At 37.9% G+C, this 20055-nt stretch overlaps 1 protein-coding gene across 1 annotated transcript in view; it reads left to right on the plus strand.

Moving 5' to 3' along the window:
* Nucleotides 1–20055, plus strand: part of EYS (EGF-like photoreceptor maintenance factor) — a 1631219-nt gene that overhangs the window by 1482656 nt on the left and 128508 nt on the right. The window contains 1 exon segment of the mRNA XM_024761621.1: nt 604–776. Coding sequence (XP_024617389.1) covers nt 604–776 — 173 coding nt within the window.

Genomic DNA, 20055 nt, shown 5'->3' on the forward strand with positions numbered 1-20055 from the left:
CTGAGAGGAGTATTTTTCCTGAGCTTTTCTTTCACAGGTGACTCTGGGCCTGGGGCCACCAAGCCAAAGTCTAAGCTGGAGAGCTGTGTAGTCATTACAGCTCCCCATTGTGCTTTGCTTTCTTAATTAACAGAAGGGTGGCTCTTGGAGGACTTGTCCTCTGTGGAGAAGGTTAGCCCCAGCTTGAAATTCTCCTCTGAGCTTGGAGCCTAAAATGGATTTTTCTAGTAGACATTTGAAGCACTTTATTGAGACAACACCACACCTATTTAATGAAGCCCTGCAAAGGCACCTTAGGTGAAATAAAAGATGAGTTAAATAAAAAATAAAAATAGACTGCTTAAAATAGAATGCATGGCTTTGAACAATCTAAAAAGCCATTAATCTTCTTTCAATGTAAAGTACACAGCTACAAATACTCATAAGTTTAAAATCACAGAAAGAGAAAGAGAGAAGAAAAAACTCCACTTACTAGACAAGACACAATTGTTAATTTTATTTGTGTGTGTATGTGGGGGTGTGCGTGTGTGTGTGTGTGTGTGTGTGTGTAAAAGATCATTTTTTGTTTTCTGATTGGTTTTATAATTGCTTTTCCCTTCTCAGTGATAGTGAAACTTGGTTTTGTGACTGTCCAAGGCTGTACTCGGGCAAGCAGTGCCAGTTTGCAACTTGTGAAAGCAACCCATGTAGAAATGGTGCCACCTGTGTTCCTAAATCCGGGACAGACATTGTCTGCCTCTGTCCGTATGGAAGGTCTGGTCTCCTCTGCGTTGAAGGTAAGAGCTTTTCATTATTGGGCATGAGCACAGGTAGAAGCGGGTGAAGAGGAGAGAAAGTCACTCAGAGAAATCAAGGACAGTACCTGACTGAACAAATCCGTCAAATTCTTTCCTTGGTTCTTTTCAAGTCAGTCAAGACAAGACCCATTAATGAGATGGATCACTGAGCACGTATTTCTCATACCCACTGAGTAATTATAAAGACAGTAATAAGTTTTCCCTGAGGTTAGACTACGGAAAATCTCTGTATTATAAAATCTCCACAGCATTCTAATACTTAAAGAGTAGCAAGGAAAATCAGAAAAATACATAAAATCAAATTATTTTACATCATTTTGGCAAACTGAGGATATAATATTAACAAATCTATGTATTATAGACAAGTTGTTTTTATTTAAAGATAACAAAACCCATGACATGGTTATTATATCCCAAGAAACTAAATCAGAAATACAAGCCATGTTTCTCTCTTTAGGAAAATCCAGTATGTAGAAACCCTTTATTACAAAAATGTACAAGAAGCTACAATATAAGATAAGAAGCAAATTGCCTAAGAATATAACATCTGCTTTGATATACAGAAATAAATTCTGTAAATATTTTCAGAAAGAATTAAAAGTATTTGGTATTAATGTTGAATCAACTCAGGATGACTTATTTCATCTTTATTTTCACCATAAAGATAAAAAAAATGTTTACCCCTTTGACACTAGTGATATTCGTTGCCAGATTTTAGACTAAGGCTCCCAAAGTGAGCACAGACCCTACATCCTGGGAAACACACACAACGACACTAACACATCCAGACTGTGCTGACTCATCAAAAAGCTGGGGCCGCACACCTGTTGGTGCAGGCGTGAAAATTGAAACTAGAATAAAGAAGAATCCGTGACCAAAACGTATTGACGGTTTTGATACGTACGTCTTTAAAGGGAACTAAGGAAACAGACCTGATGCATAGCTGAGAGAGGGGCCCCGCTGTGCGCATGGCAGGACCACGTTAGACGCGAGCTTTATCTCTGCAATGAGCATCATAGACAGACGAAACAGAAGTCTTGCCCTTCCCTATAAAAAACTCATGCTTCTTAGACATAATCATTCCATTCAGTTAAAAGCTATTGGAAAATATAATTGATGGCAATAAATTTGATTACTCAAGGATAAATCATCAATTTCGCTTCCTGCTTAAAAATGACTGACCATATGAAATAAGAAATGAAGATTTACAAGAATATCTTCATGTATTTACAAAAAAATTCTTATTTATTCCCCTCTCTTAGTCTCATTAGGGTTCCAAAGATGCAAAGATTTATGAAAGATTGAGACAGAAAAGATCACACCAAGTTTATTAGGCTCTTTGCCTCGGTGTCAGTAAGAAGAAATTTCTGCATGCTCCCATCCAGAGGAATGTCTCAAAATAATTAGCCTATCCATTAATGTTTCTACAAATGTGCCCCATCCATTTGAGAATTCTGCCCTTATAGAGCTTACCTTCTGACAGAATATAAAAAGAAAATAGAAATGGCTCGAGACACAATATAAATGTTATGAAGAGAATTATGAGGGAAACGAGGATGAAGAGAGTGGCTGGGAAGGGTTGCCAATCTCACCACAAGAATGACTCCAGGAGAGGGGAGGTCAGTGCTGAGGCCTAAAGAATAAGGAGGAAAAACAAGTCTCCAGGCAGAAGGTTCAGAAAATGGAAAAGCCTAAAGAGAGAGCATGAGCCTTTTGAAGAATGAGAGGCGCTTCCACGGCTGAGGCATAAGAAGCAAGGCTTAGACTCTGTTTCTGGAGTACTTAGGAAGCCATGGCCGGAGGGTTTCAAACAGGCACATGGTTTATATGTATTTGCTTAAACCATTTTGATTTTAGAGATTGATTTTAGAAGGCTTCTGTTTCTGATCCTGACAAAAGATAATTTTGTCTAAGACAAGGGTGATGGCAGTAGAGAATGAAATAAGTGAACTTGAGATCGGTTCTGGGGACAGAACTGGAAACTTAATGGAAAGGTAAGTGTGAGAAGGGCTGAGTCAAGAACAATGGCTGGATTTCTGTTTGTTGGTTCGTTTGAACTGCAGGTAGATGGTGGCACCCAAATCATTGCTTGGATGATTCAGGTACCAACCTGACCTCCAGGGAGTTGTCCAGAACATGCTGAATATACGTTTACTCATTAGAGAAAAGCATAGAGCAAACCAATTGAGCATGGTTCTTGCCCAGTTACAACTACACATGAGAACAGGCACAGAAAAAACTGAGACTCTCTTTCTTATCTTGGCCTTTTTGTTAATACCAGAGGATTAAAAACTCAGCTTGTTTTATCAGCAATTGTGTTTGCTACATATCACTTTTCTTTCAAATCATAGCCATGTCTGCCATGCTAATGTATTCTTTGGGGGATAATAGAAAATATAATTATGACATTTCCTACCTTGTTGATGTTTCACTGGGGAATTCGTTCCTGGTCTATCACAACAGTGCTGTTGGAGATGAACACTGGAAATGGAAAGCTCCAGCTGCCTTATTCATAAAGCGCTTGGCTCTCCTCAGCCACACTTCCTGTGGCCTGTTCCTACCAGGAAAAACCTCTTCTTGTTTTCTTAACCACATGTCTTTCTAAAGACAAAGGGGAGATGCTTTCTCTTGTCTCTTGCCCTCTTGTGTCCCCTCTATAAATATTTCTTAATTTACCTTCTCCTCCCAACCTAGATCACTCATTGGACACAGGTTTTGAAGAAAGCAGCACCAACCTGATTGCAAGCCCAGGCCCTGCAGTCGGTGTGCTGGGTTCAAATCCCCATTCTCTGCTGACTAGTCAGCAGAGTGATCTCAGGCAAGTCCCTGGGTCTCTCAGAACTTCCACTTCAGTGAATATAATAATAGAACCTACCTTAGAAATCCAGTGAGAATTAAGTGAGATCATTCATGTAGAGTGCCTAACACGTTACTGATCATATAGAAAATGCTTTTGGAATAAAATAATGCCATTTGCAGCAACATGGATGGACCTAGAGATTATCATACTAAGTGAAGTAAGTCAGAGAAAGACAAATACTACTTATATGTGAAATCTAAAATATGACACAGACGAACTTATCTACAAAACAGAAACAGACTCACAGACATAGAGAACAGACTTCTGGTTGCCTGGGGGTGGGGCGGGGGAGGGAAGGACTGGGCATTTAGGGTTAGCAGATGCAAACTCTTATATTGAGGATGGATAAACAACAGAGTCCTACTGTAGAGCACAGGGCACTATATCCAATACCCTATGATAAACCATAATGGAAAAGAATGTATTATGTATATATCTGAATCACTTTGCTGTACAGCAGAAATGAACACAACATTGTAAATCAGCTATACTTCAATTTTAAAAATGCTTTTGTTTTTTGAGGGTATCAAGCCAAGGTTCTCACATGCGCAGTAAACTGCCACGTCTTAATGTGGGAGAGGAGGCTGGATCTCCATCCCAGCTAAAAAGGACAATCTCTAGGGTGTCAAAGGAAATCAAAATTAATTTCCTTTTAAGAATTTTTCTAAGTTGGTGACACTCTTCACAGCGCCTGGAGGCAAGCCAGGGTATCACAAAATCAGGGAGGAAAGTGGCACCCCAGTGACAGATATTCAGCAGGCTGTTTAAGGACATGATACCTCTGTAAAGCAGCTTAATGTCAGGCTGGCATTTTGTGATGGCATACTTGAAACAAGTGTAATTTTATGTCATGTAAGCTCGTGACTCTTGACAGCATCTACTCTGATAAGATCCAGCTTTTTCTCTCCAACTCAACAGCTGCTTGATTGTCCTGCTGTTCACATGACCTCAGTATCCTTCCTTTCCCACCATGTTTAAATCCTGTGTTTTCTAGCTCCTGGTTACAAAGATGTGTTGAAAAGATCAAGCCCAATCCCAGAGGGGAGTAAGGAGATAGTAGATTGTGGCCACACAAAAAAGCACTCAGGAAAGTGATTGCACTTGCTCTGGGTTGAAGGCAACCCTTGAGAAGTCTGCATTTTCTCTTCCTTAAGAACTGAGGGAATTACCTTTCCTTTTGTTCAGTGGGAAGGTGCATATCTCCTGCCTTTCACTTTTTTTTCTATCTGTAAAGAAAAAAAAATTAGATTGACACATATAAAAAGGCAGCAATTAAAATAAGTACATGTCTCAACATACACCGAAATGCTTGTGACAAGTAGCCTTGATGGACGCTTGCCAACGAATCCACTGGCGCATGGATTAGCACCTTTCTTCTGTTTATGCAAGAGGCAATTCCAGCAGAGCAAAGTCACAGCTATTGTTCCAATAATTATTACAAGTACTTTGTGTCTATAAGCAATGAGTCTTTAAAAATATATACAAAAGTATCCAGGAAATATTTTCTGGTGAATGTCTTTCATGGGGTTTATATGTATCTATAATTAATGCTATAATCTTTCTCTAAAGGCATTATGCTTCCTACCAATGATTGGTGTTGGATTTAATTATCTATATGTACACACACACACATACACAAATACATTCACACACACATGCACACACCCATCGATTAAAAACAATGAGATAAAAAGGTATTTTGGGGATTTCCTTGGTGGGGCAGTGGTTAAGAATCTGCCTGCTAATGAAGGTGGGACACGGGTTGGATCCCTGGTCTGGGAAGATCCCACATGCAGTGGAGCAACTAAGCCTGTGTGCCACAACTACTGAGCCTGCGCTCTAGAGCCATGAGCCACAACTACTGAGCCCTCCTACCACAACTACTGAAGCCCGCATGCCTAGAATCCGTGCTCTGCAAGGAGAGAAGCCACCGCAATGAGAAGCCCACGCACTGCAATGAAGAGTAGCCCCCACTCGCCACAACTAGAGAAAGCCCACGTGCAGCAATGAAGACCCAACGGAGCCATAAACAAACAAACAAACAAATAAATAAATAAAAGTTATTTTTAAAATTAAATGGTATTTTGACTTGGGGTATTATACCAGTTCTGGCAGAGTCTGCTAGTTGTTTAACCAATATATTCTCTCCTTTTTTGTTAATACAGCCCCGATTTTATTAGGAGCAGTAATGTACCCAGCTGAAATGCCTCAGCCTCCCTTAAAGCTGAGTGCAGCCATGGGACTAAATTATGAACAATCAGATGTAAGCCAAAGTATTTCCGAACCTCTGGAAAAACTGCTTAAGAGTGGAATGACCCCTAGTCCTCCTTTCTTAAACCTGGAATGTGGATGAGATGATTCAAATTCCAAAAATCATCATGGATCACAAGGCAACCTTGAAAATGGAAGATATATGCTAGGATAGTGAAGCAAAAACATGAAATAAGCCTAAATCCCTGGTAACTATAAAACTATCACACCAGCCAGGGATTGCCCACCATCAGACTTTTGTTCATGAGGGAGAAATAATCTATTTGGCTTATGCCTCTGTTATTTTGCTATGTGGTATTTACTATATGTAGTTAAACCTAATCCTTACTAATACAATCAGTGTCAAAATTTCCCCAAACTTTATAACCTGATATGTTTTCTCAAATATTTCTGATTTTGTTCATAAGTTCTTAGACTCCTTTTCAAAGAGAGAAAAAGTAGAGGATTTCTTTTGTTATCTTATTTCATACTATAAGTTTTAATAAATTATAAGTTTATAAAATATATTTTCAGCCCATTATTTTCAAATAATGGATGGACATTATTTCAATATTATAAAAGAAATATCCCAAGGTAAGCAGCAAAATGAAAAACTCTGTTTTTCCAAATTAGACAAATAATTTAGAAAGCAAATTTTAGATCTTACTTATGAAACATTACCCTTCTCTTAAAACTACCCCCATGAGACAATTTCTAACAATCACACTAAATAAAAAATCAAATTCATTTGTAGATTTTCACATTTCAAATTCTAATGAGGCATGCATCTGTTATTGTCTGCTTTTAAGCAGAGAACAAAGACTATTCATCGAACTCTTCCTAATTTTTTGCCTCCAGAATTCTGTCAGTAAAGAGCTAAACTCTAACAGCCAATTGTCCCTTCTGCTCATTCCAGGGCTTTGTCATTGTCTAGCAACCTCCCAGAACTCTCCCTCCCAACACTAGCACTTTCTGTTTGTTAAAAATGTCTTTAAAATGGATCGACTATGAACAGAGGCAGAATTGTCTCTCCTAAATGTATTTATGGCAAACTGACTTTGTCAACCGTGTGTGGAAACGTAACCTCTGCAGTTTGTCCTGAGCTCACCAGAGAATTTGACTTTGCAGGTCTGTCAGTCCAGGCCTTCCCACAAAGAGTTGATTTTTTTGTATAAAATGAATACTGTCAGATCCCACCACACCCATCAGGTTATGCAGTCGGGTTAAGAGCTGTGCAGCTGTGATGCCCCTGCCAGCGACAAGCAACAGAGAGCATGAACACATTTGTTGTACATTTAAAAGCTCTTCACAGAAAGGGACAATTGATTAGAGTCTGAGTAGATTTATGGTGCATCAGAAACTGCAAAGTCAACATTTTGTAAAGAGGCAATGAAATGTATTGATTATTAAGAATGAAATAAATAGGGAGGGAGGTGCCACTGTGTTATATAAATTGCCCACCACTCTATACACTGGCAGCAGCTATACAGTTCAGGGTTTGTGTTTGTTTGTATTCACAGATGTGTTCATGTTTTGTCTTTTCTAATATTTTGTCATCCCATGACTTTGAGCTTGTAAATGGCTTCCTGTGTTCCTTAGGATGAGGTAAGAACTGCTTAAAATCATGTACAAACCTGACCGGACAGACCCCCACTTATCCCCAATGCCCCCCTCCAATTCACACTATTTTGTGATTCTCTTGTTTTTTAATTTTTTTATTGAAGTATAGTTGATTTGCAATGTTGTGTCAATCTCTGCCTGTACAGCAAAGTGACTCAATTATACACCTATATGCATTCTTTTTTTAGATTCTTTTCCATTATGGTTTATCGCAGGATATTGAGTATAGTTCTGTGTGCTATACATTAGGACCTTGTTGTTTATCCATTCTAAATGCAATAGTTTGCATCTACCAACCCCAAACTCCCATTCCATCCCTCTCCCTCTCCTCTACCTCTTTGGCAACCACAAGTCTGTTCTCTATGTCTACAAGTCTGTTTCTGTTTTGTAGATAAGTTCATTTGTGCCATATTTTAGATTCCATGTAGAAGTGATTTCATATGATATTTGTCTTTCTCTTTCTGACTAACTTCACTTAGTGTGATCATCTCTAGTTGCATCCACGTTGCTGCAAATGGCACAATTTCGTTCCTTTTTGTGGCTGAGTAATATTCCATTGTATATATGTACCACATCTTCTTTATCCGTTCATCTATTGGTGGACATTTATGTTGTTCCCATGTTTTGGCTGTTGTGAACATTGCCATGAACATAGGGGTGCATGTATCTTTTTGAATTATAGATTTGTCTGGGTATATTCCCAGGAGTGGGATTGCTAGATCTTATGGTAATTCTATTTGTAGTTTTTTAAGGAACCTCCATACTGTTCTCCATAGTGGCTGTATCAATTTACATTCCCACCAACAGTGCAAGAGGGTTCCCTTTTCTCCACACCCTCTCCAGCATTTGTTATTTTTAGACTTTTTAATTATGGCCATACTGACAGGTGTGAATTGGTACCTCTTCGTACTTTTCATTTGCATTTCTCTAATAATTAGTGATGTTGAGCATCTTTTCATGTGCCTACTGTTCATCTCTATGTCTTCTTTGGAGAAATTTCTACTAACGTCTTCTGCCCATTTTTCAATTGGGTTGTGTTGTTGTTGTTGTTGTTGCTGAGTTGTATAAGCTGTTTGTATATTTTAGAGATTAAGCCCTTGTCTGTCACATCATTTGCAAATATTTTCTCCCATTCCATAGGTTGTTATTTTGCTTTTTTTTAAAATGATTTTCTTTGCTGTGCAAAAGCTTGTAGGTCCCTTTTGTTTTTATTTGTATTGCCTTCGGAGACTGACCTAAGAAAACATTGGTACGATTTATGTCAGAGAATGTTTTGCCTATGTTCTTTTCTAAGAGTTTTATGGTGTCATATCTTATGTTTAAGTCTTTAAGCCATTTTGAGTTTATTTTTGTGCATGATGTGAGGGTGTGTTCTAACTTCATTGATTTACATGCAACTGTCCAACTTTCCCAGCAGCACTTGCTGAGGAGACTGTCTTTTTCCTATTTTATATTCTTGCCTCCTTTGTTGAAGATTAATTGACCTTAGGTGTGTGGGTTTATTTCTGAGCTCTCTATTCTGTTCCATTGATCTTTATGCCTGTTTTTGTACCAATACCACACTGTTTTGATTACTATAGCTTTGTAGTGTTGTCTGAAGTCTGGGAGAGTTATGCCTCTTGCTTTGTTTTTTTTTTCCCCCTTAGGATTGCTCTAGCAATTCTGGGTCTTTTATGGTTCCATATAATTTTTTGGATTATTTGTTCTAAGTCTGTGTAAAATGTCATGGGTAATTTGATAGAGATTGCACTGACTCTGTAGATTGCCTTGGGTAGAATAGTCATTTTGACAATATTGATTCTGCCAATTCAAGAGCATGGGATATCTTTCCATTTATTTGAATCCTTTTTATTTCCTTTATTAATGTTTTATAGTTCTCAGCATACAAGTCTTTCACTGCCTTGGTTAGTTTTATTCCTAAGTGTTTAATTTTTGGTGCAATTTTAAAAGGTATTGTTTTTTTACATTCCTTTTCTGATATTTCATTGTTAGTGTAAAGGAATGCAACTGATTTCTGAATGTTAATCTTGTGCCCTGCCACTTTGCTGAATTCATTTGTTAGATCTAGTAGTTTTTGTGTGGAGTCCTTAGGATTTTTTATATATAGTATCATGTCAGCTGCATATAGTGACTATTTTACCTCTTCTTTTCCAATTTGGATAACTTTTATTTCTCTTTCTTATCTGATTGCTGTGGCTAGTACTTCCAATACTACATTGAAGAGAAGTGGTGAGAGTGGACATCTTTGTCTTGTTCCAGACTTTAATGGGAAGGCTTTCAGCTTTTCACCACTGAGTATTATGTTGGCTGTTGGTTTATTATTAATGGCTTTTATTATGTTGATATATGTTCCCTCTATTCCCACTTTGGTAAGAGTTTTTATCATGAATGGATGTTGAATTTTGTCAAATGCTTTTTCTGAATCTATCAAGATGACCATGTGGTTTTTGACATTTCTTTTGTTAATGTGGTATATTACATTGATTGATTTGCATTTGTTGAACCATCCCTGTGAACCTGGGATAAATCCTACTTGGTTGTGGTGTATGATCTTTTTTATGTATTTTTGGATTCAGTTTGCTAATATTTTGTTGAGAGTTTTTGCATCTATATTCATCGAAGATATTGGCCTGTAATTTTCTTTTCTTTTTTTTTTTTTTTTTTTTTTTTTTTTTTTGTGGTATGTGGGCCTCTCACTGCTGTGGCCTCTCCCACTACAGAGCACAGGTTCTGGACGCACAGGCCCAGTGGCCGTGGCTCACGGGCCCAGCATCTCCGCAGCATATGGGATCCTCCCGGACCAGGGCACGAACCCATGTCCCCTGCAGCAGCAGGCAGACTCTCAACCACTGTGCCACTAGGGAAGCTCCTGTACTTTTCTTTTTTGTTGGTGTCTTTACCTGGTTCTTGGTATCAGGGTGATGGAGGCTTCATAGAATGTCTTTGGGAGTGTTCCCTCCTCTTCAATCTTTTTGTTGTTTGAGAAAAAAATGGTATAAGTTCTTCTTTGTATGTTTCATAGAATTCACCTGTGAAGCCATCTGGTCCAGGACTTTTGTTTGCAGGAAGTTTTTTTATTACAGTTTCTATTCAATATTTCACTTCTAGTGATCAGTCTGTTCAAATTATCTATTTCTTCTTGATTCAATTTTGGTGGGCTGTATGTTTCTGGAAAGTTGTCCATTTCTTCTAGTTTGTCAAATTTGTTGGCATCTAGTCTTTCTGTTTCTCTTTTAAATGCCAGCCACACACTGCACCGTCCCTCCCTCAGACTGTGCACTGTGTGAAGGTAGACATCACCTTTCCTGGGCCATCACTACGGTGGTGAAGGGGCCAAAGGTGCCTGCATGTGGCAGGATCTCAAATTCTTGCTGAATTGCAAATGATTTGAAAGTTCTTCAGAATATTCATCTAAGCTGTTACCCTGAGCCTTCTACTAAACCTATTACTTAGAGGGAAGTCAATAAGTGTCTGTCAAATTGAAAAGGTAAACCAGTAAAATAATCAAAGAATGAAGAGTCTAATATGGAACTTTCCAAAAGTGTGTTCCACAGCACACTAGGGCAACAGGAGTGGGTTGAAATGAACTCACATCTGTTGGGTGCTTGCTGTATGCCAGGCCCTCAGCTAAGCACTTACTTTACATCTTCCTACACGACCCACATAATAACCCAGGGAGACAGGTCATTATTCATCATGCACATAAGGAAACTGAGGCTCAGAGAATTTAAATAACTAGTCAAAAGTGATATAGTTTGTGAGTGGTGGGTAGATCTGGAACCAGAGCTCTCTGACTTCAGCCTTTCTTTAAAACATTGTGTAGTTTTATAATGTCCCCTTTTGGGAACTCACAGTGTGTAGTCACACAACAAAGACTCTGAGAAGTTGTACAGTAACACAGCACTCTTCTTTCTCACAGAACAAGCCTTTCACAGAATACACTGGAGTAGTTCCCAAAGTGGTATATGCACACTCCAGTGCGGTATTGGAAGAAAATATTACTCCCCTTTTTTAATGTCAGTCTTTTAATTTGTGTTTTTTATGCTTTATGATGTCCATGTTATATTAATATATGTATATAATTTAAATAAATAATATATATGAGCCATGATCACAGAAGTTTAGAGACCACCGATTTAGCACTTCCCTTTCAAACATGGCCTGAAATTTTTATTCATTCCACTGACTTCATGAAACCAACTTGGAGAAGCTGATTTCAAATTACCCTTGAAATGCTTGGGATACATAATATATAAAATGTATTATACGATTCCATTTGGTTGATATTGTTAGAGGAAACAATGGAGTAGCATATTCGAAAGCTGCTTATTCTTGTTCTTAAAGTCCTTTAAAACAACCCACTCCCCCCAGTACAATTAAGTTACTTAAATTTGCATCCTCTAAGCTCATGCTTCCTGAGCTGTGGAAAAGATAGTAGGAAGACCCTGGGTGCAGGGCAGAGTGACTGCATCCTCAGCTGATACCAACAGCAACCTCACTGTGGAAAGTCAAGAGCATTCTATGGAAATATGTCCCTCTGGGAAGGCTTTCCCCAGCATAAATATCCAGGTAAGACCCCTTAGGCCTAAACTGAACAGAATAAGTTTAAGTGGAAGCCATTCTTCCTTCTCTGCATCACAATTCAATAAAACTCCGAAGTGCTTAAAATTCTATTATGCGTTTATCACTCAGCATTCTGTTTTGTTACAACTTTCCTCAGTGAGTCAATGACTTGATCCTTGCTTTCTTCTTGGTCCTTTTACCAAATGATGACCCTTCAATACTTTAAGTTTCCAAAGAAATACTCAACTTTAATAAAGTTATAGTTCATATACTTGATAAGATCAACTAAACCTGAAAAGATTGATACCTTCAGATAGATGATTTTCCAACTCAGATAAATAAACAGTTTCTTAGAGGAAAACATTAATCCAACAAGGTAGTGTTTTTGAAAGTGTAGCAATTACTGTAGGCTTGATTAATCAAAATAATTAAACCAGTAATTCCAGTAAACTCATGACCTACATCTGGGATTAAATGACTTGGCCAATGGGGTCTGGGATTCCTATCATTACACATTTGTAAGACAATTATTAAATTGGGGAATAATGAGAAAAAATAGAGAGGGAGAAAGAGAGAATATTTCTGAAACTTAATTACAGCTTGTAGCCAAATCCCGACATCATATGTACCTATGTTGCATTAAGGTTATTCAATGTATCTGACATCTGCTTGCTCGCCACAATTATGAGAGTTCTATATACCTTCCCTTGCCTTATCCTACCCCTACTCTTGAGAAATTAAGGACAAATCCAAAGGTAAGGATAAGCAGAGTTAAATGATCCCAATTTGGCTGTGATGATGTTGTCATAAACCCTGAATCTAAATGTGAACTGCAAATGGGAATTATAAACACTCGATATCAAAAGCATGGTTCACGTCTCAAAATGTATGAATTACTTAATATGAACAATGGTTCCTGAAAGGCTATTTGAGTCCTTATTTTCCTAAGGAGAGCATGATGTAAGGATTACTAAGAACTGGGCTTCCTATTCATTAAAAATCTGAAGAGCAAACAAGAATAATTTACAAAAGCTCATCTATTTATGTATTTTAACTTCTTTTTTCCTATGGGCTAAACAATAAACAAATAAAGGTATATTTTTGATTCCTTTTTTCTACTGATGGCATCTTGGTCCTGAGTAAGGGATTTGCTGGGAGTGAATTAACTCTTTCCTGCCTCTGACTTTGGTCATTAGAGCATAACTGGTGTGTCCATGGCTTGTAAATTTCTTTGAAAGTCAGCATTTATTGCCCATTTCGATTTGCATCCATAACTTAACACCAGGCACGGAACAGCCAATCTTTTCCAGAAGTCTATATATTGTATGACTTAGTCCCTCAAATGACATTTTGTAATTTGCTTTGCCATTCTAAAAGGGCCAAAGGTATTTTTGAATCTCATCTTTTTTGTTCTTGTGTATTAAATCAACTTGAAATTGTTAAAGTGAGACTCTTTCTGCCCCAAGTCTTGAAGCTCTAGAGAAAACAAAGCTGTCATCAGGGTGAGTAGCTGATAATTCTGCTCATTGGAGTGTATCCCTGTCAGTCTCCAGGTAGATGGCTTAACATACACCTTGTTGACAGCAAATACCAAAGGGGGACAAAGCAGGAACATCACTGTGGCTGCCTTGTCCAGTTAGTCCCCAAGTCCTTGCCAGCCCTGCTATCTTAACCATGATAGCACTGAGTTTTCCTGGGATTGCTATATCCACTGCATTTGAAGTTGACTGCCTGTGTAAGCTTTAAAAATAGAATGTTGGGCTTCCCTGGTGGCACAGTGGTTGAGAGCCCATCTGCCAATGCAGGGGACACGGGTTCGTGCCCCGGTCCGGGAAGATCCCACATGCCGCGGAGCGACTGGGCCTGTGGGCCATGGCCGCTGAGCCTGCGCGTCCGGAGCCTGTGCTCCACAACGGGAGAGGCCACAACAGTGAGAGGCCCGCGTACCGCAAAAAAAAAAAAAAAGAATGTTGAAGAAATGTATATTTCAGAGGGCTTTTTGTCTGTGGGTTGTAAAAATGACTTCACAGTGCTGCTGCCTTCTTGCCTCCATCATACCTCTCTCCTCCCTGACTTGTGATAATAAATGAATACTTCTGAGAATCTTCAGGATTCTGGACTGAGCTACTGGATTTTAGTCTCAATCAGTATAGCAAAAGGAGGATGGAAATCTTCAACGGCCATTTCTCCCACAGGTTATGATAATTAAGGAATTACACAGTTTTCCTTCCTGCAAATCAAAGGACTTAAGGTGCCTCTCTAAAAACATCGAAAAGCTTTTTTAGTTATTCAAGTCTTGCCCTGTCGGAATAGGAGAATATCAGAACACAAAGGGCTGCAAATTTATGGGTGTCTTAAGCAAAGTCTAATTATAACTTGAAAAAAAATATCCCCTTGATAAAAGTCTATTTCCAGAGAAGCAGCTCTTGTAGAACAAACTTACAAATGATTATATCCTAAACGTGCTACTTGGTAAAATTGAAAAGAAGTATTGCTCAAAGTCTTCTTAGGTATAGAAAGCAAAAGAACAACATCTCATTTTTTCACCCTCCTTTCTTTCGAGTAGAGTAGGGTACTGCATTTTAGTCAATGAAAGCATTCTTTTAACACCTGCATGCTATTAATTAATGAACTTCGCCATTTAATCAAGCTCAGATATTATTTTATTAACTAAAAAATCCTCACATCACTTTATAGCTGACATATTGAAATTGACAGTGTTGGAGAAGAGAGCTGAGTTTGGGTCCAGGATGGGGAATGGTCAGCTGTGTGACCTTCAGCAAGTCCTTCACTGTACTTTACTTTAGACAGTCATCCTCTTCTTCAATTTTTTTTTTCTTTTTTTTGTGGTACACGGGCCTCTCACTGTTGTGGCCTCTCCTGCTGTGGAGCACAGGCTCCAGACGCACAGGCTCAGCAGCCATGGCTCATGGGCCCAACCGCTCCACGGCATGTGAGATCTTCCCGGACCGGGGCAGGAACCCGTGTCCCCTGCATCGGCAGTCGGACTCTCAACCACTATGCCACCAGGGAAGCCCTCTTCTTCAATTTTTGAATTCTAATCAGAACCCTTAGATTTACAATAAGAAAAATGAATTATGAGTTACTCCTACTGATTCAAGTGCAGTTTTATTTGGTGTCACCTTCATTACAAGTCACAACAGTTCACAGAATGGCTAAGAAGAGTTAGTAGAGATTGAGTGCTTGCAACTGAGAGCTTTGTACAGGATATCTCATTTAATCCTCAAAAGAGCACAAAAAGCAGCTATTATTACTATCCCGATTTTATAGATTGAAAATTAAATAAGGTAAATAACTAGCATGAGGAATGGCCAATTAATGGTAGAGCTGTAATCAGAACACTTAACTGTCTATACGGTCTGCATCCTCTCCTTTTATGTTACTTATGTTACTCTGAAACCCATGAATATGCCTTAAATACACAGATTCAGTTACACAGTATTTAAAGTAAAATCTACTCATGGAAGTTATTCCTTATTATTTTAACAGAAACTGAAATAATAATTGTTTTCTTAAGAATAATAGCTCAAGTATAAAATTGTGAACGATTGGTCAAGCCTCACCACATGATTAAAATGTTATCTAAACAAACCTAGGCACTTGGGGAGATGTGTTCATTATCAATGATGGTTTGTCCCATTGGCACAGGTATTTATTAGATTTGACATCACTATACTTTACTGTTCTTAGCTTTAGAAATTATATGGCAAATTATGAGATAATAAATATGGTTTAATTATGTTATTTTAATTATAAGAAAACATTGTAAGACAACATTGTTGTTGTCTGAGTAGAATGGGAAAAAATTGACCAAATTCAAGTCGTATTTAGAAGTAGATTCTATAAGACTTACTGATAGACTGAGTTGGAAATGAGGAGAAGAAGGGATTAAAAACTGGCTCTGAGATTTTTCAATTGAGCCACTTAGATAATAGAATGCTTTACTGAAACGTGAGAAGAAAAAACTTGGGATGGAAATAGTTTTGTTTTGCTTCAGACATCTGTAGAATGTATAAGTGGAGATGTCAAGGAGTCAGTTGGTTGTTTCATTTTGCCTTAAAATAAGAGGCTTGGCCCACAGAAATAAAGTTGGGAGTTGTCAGCACATAGTCTTAAACTCCTGAAAATACATAAAATCACTCATGAAGAGAATGCAGAGAGCTACATGCTGGGAGCTACACCATTTAGAATTTAGGTAGAAAAGAAAGAGGAGAAAAGAAATGGAGATTGAGAAGATTTGGTCAGAGAGGGAGCAGAAAACCTGGAGAGCAAGGTGTCACAGTGGCCACCATGGTCTACTTTCCAGGGAAGAAGGCTTCACCAGAGCCTTATCTCATCTGGAAGGTGGTGTGTTTCCTACCTCAGCCTCACCAGCTTTCCCATCTCACCTAAGGAGGAAAATGAACCTCAGAAACATTTGTCAAAGTCATAGCCCAGGAGCACAGCCTCCTTCTGAAAGACTAGGAGGTCATCATGAGATCACAGAACCCTTCCATCCACGCCCATAACCACACACCTGGGCTCCAGGACAGCAACAGGGGTCACCACTGAAAGGACTGCAAGATGCACTCTCCTTGGAGAGAACCAGAGTCAACAGAGAGGACAAAAATCACAGACACTAGAGGAATTGGAAGCCTCTGGCATCTACAGCTTCAGGGAACATTAAATACAGTCCACCTCCTAACCAGATTAATATCAAACTTCACACTAAAATCCTTTACCTTAGTTTCTATTATGTGATACATCATGTCCAGCTTTCAACAAAAAATGATGATGCTAAAAGACAAAAAAAAAAAAAAAGAAGAAGAAAGCAGAAAAAGAAAGAAAAGAAACACATTCTGAAACAAGCATCAGAACAAGACACAGATATTACACAGACACTTGAATGATCATACACAGAATTTTTTTAAAAAATCAGTAAGTCATAAACAGCACTTTGAATCATAAAGATACTAAGAGGGTATGATGAACCGCTTCATGTCAATACAGCTGAAAAATTATATAAAATGCATAAAATCTTAGTAAAACACAATGAATTAAAACCGGAAAAATAACAAACATGAATAGTCCTGTAATTAAATTCCTAATTAAAAATCTTCTCACTGAGAAAACTCACGTGCCTTCACTGATGAAGTCTTCTGATTATTTGAAGAAGAAGTAGCACCAGTCTTACACAGATTATTCACATGAATAAAAAAGAGGGAAAACTTTCCCATGAGGCAAGTACAATTTAGATATTAAACTTGACAAGAAAAATAAGTGACAGGCCAGAGGTAAATATTGAAGTAAAATCCTAAACAAAATAATAACAAGCATAACCTAGCAACTCTTACCTTGGAAGATGATTACACAGAAAAAATGAATTCACTAGATGAGCTGTACAGTTTCGTTTTGTAAGCTTGTCTGAGTTATAGTTCAATAGAAAGTTAAGTACAAGAAAAATTAGTTTTCTAAATTTTTAACCTTTGCCTAGTCAGAGGGTGGAGTGCCATTTGTAATCACTTACAATTTTTATATATTTCCTCCCTCTCTTGCATCTTGTTCAGAACTCAGTCTGGACAAGTATATGCCACCTCAGGGTCACAAAGATAACCAGCCTCATTTCAGATGAACGACTGAAGTTTTGCCCATGTAGCAAGAAAAATCAGCAACAAAATTCTCCACTCAGAAGAGAAAATCTTCAACAGTTTGAAAACTGGTTTTAATTTCACCAGGATGCTAGAGGATAACGTGTGTGTGGACAAGTAGAAAAACAAAGACATAACTGGTTACGACAAAAGTTATGGTAGTTCCACAGCATGTTCAAATGTGCTGCTCTTTTTTTATAAAATATTTCTATACTTTATTTTATCTCAAATTACTGTCAGTACAATACAACTGTCAGTATTATCAATGAATATCGATTGAATGCCACATGTGACTTGATAGAATGCCATAGAATCAGATGCCACAGGGAATACAAAACAAATGCAGCCTTTACCCTCAAATTTACTGTTTTGAAAGGTAGGGATGGAGTGAAAAGAGGAAAAAATTCTTGTCGTTTAAAATAAAAAAGGAAAGCATGATACAAGGCCGAGTTACACCAAAGGACTATTCATCTTCATGTCCCTCAGAGTTATTAGGTGCTATGATTTTCACGTACTGTGTTAGTAGACTAATAAATATTTCCTAGTGAATTGCATAAAATTCGTGTGCCATGAGGGATATTCGTGCATATCTGAGGTATATGTTTCATTCCCCAAGCAACAGAGAACCCAATGGATCTGATTGCTCCGTTGCTCTTTTGAAAATTTCTTCTAGCTATCTTCACAATTGCCCCTTAGCCTCTTTTCCATGGTAATTATACGTATGATTTTTTAGAGGGGTAAATGCACTTGACATTTTCTTCCCACTTTTTAGAACAATGACTATCACCATTGTTTAGCATTAATTTCTGATATAACGTGTTTATTTCATTGTTGTTCACTTTTTTCCTTCTTGTTCCTACATTAAACAAACATCTATTATTTCTTAGAAATTTCACACTCCTAATTAGGGCCTTTGTTTTGCCAATAATTTATGTGAATCTTTATCCTTTTTTCATTTTGTTAGAGGCTTTATATTCTTTTTGTAAAAGACAAAATTTTTACATCTTATGCTCCCCCCAAAGCATACAGAATTTATCTTTCCCTAGAAAGACATCAGCAGAAGGAAATTTTCTATCAGTGGAATTACTGGGTCACTAGTATGCTCATATTTAATTTTGAAAGCTTTTACCAAACTGCCCTTTAAACAATTAATACTCCCGCCAAAACATGAGAGAGCTTTCCTCAAAACTTTTTAATCACATGGGATAAAAGGATGCTCTCACCAGTTTTGATTCGCATTTCTTTATCTATAGGTGTGGTTGATCTATGTGTTTATTGAGCATTTGTATTTCACTGTAAATCTTCTGTTCGAATTTTGTGCCCATTCTCACTTGAATGAGATGTGTGCTGGAGTTGTCACTGTTAACAATACAGTAGGTCCCCTACATATGAAAGAGTTCAGTTCTGAGAACATGTTGGTAAGTCCAATTTGTTCGTAAGCCCAACAAAGTTAGCCTAGGTACCCAATCAACACAATCGGCTACACAGTACTGTACTGTAATAGGTTTATAATAATTTTCATACAAATAATACATAAAAAACAAACACAAAAAATAAAGAAAACATTTTTAATCTTATAGTACAATACCTTGAAAAGTACAGAAGTAGAGTACTACAGCTGGCACACAGCATCTGGCATCCAGTCAATAGGCAAGAAGAGGTACTGACTGGAGGAGGGAGAGGAGGTGGGAGATGGTAGAGCTGAAGGATCATCAGCAATAGGAGATGGAGGACAAGCTGCAATTTCACTCACGCCTGACGTTGATGACACAGGTTCTGGTTCCTTCCTGGAACCAGATGCATATTCATATTTTTGAAAGTTCTCAGCTTGAAGGTTTGTATGTAAAGGAATTACTGTAGCTTGAAACCAACCATGTAGGAATATTTACAGTGTGAAAGTCAATTAAAGCTGCAAATGAGAGTTTCCCTCGCCAAGCCCCATCCCTGCAGAGACCTGGTTGGGAAACGTTTGCAGGGTAACTGCTGGATTAAAATATATATCCCTACAAAATCCTGTATAGGAATATTCATAGTAGAATCATTCATAATAGCCAAAAAAAAAAAAAAAAGGAAGCCACTCAAATATACATCAATAGGAGAATGGGTAACCAAACTGTGGTATATCCACAAAGTGAAATCCAATTGTCTTTTGACTTTGTTTTTCCACATTTTTGGCATAAAGAAGATTTTTGAGTTTTAAGTAGCCGAATGTATCACTCTTTCTGCTTCCTTTATTATGTCAAGTTTAGAAAGATTATGAATAGATTGACCAATGCTTTTTATTTCTAAAGCTGTTATGGTTTCATTTTTTAATTTA

Source organism: Neophocaena asiaeorientalis, unplaced genomic scaffold (genome assembly GCF_003031525.2).
Source record: "Neophocaena asiaeorientalis asiaeorientalis breed wild unplaced genomic scaffold, Neophocaena_asiaeorientalis_V1.1 scaffold169, whole genome shotgun sequence".
Classification (NCBI taxonomy): domain Eukaryota; kingdom Metazoa; phylum Chordata; class Mammalia; order Artiodactyla; family Phocoenidae; genus Neophocaena; species Neophocaena asiaeorientalis.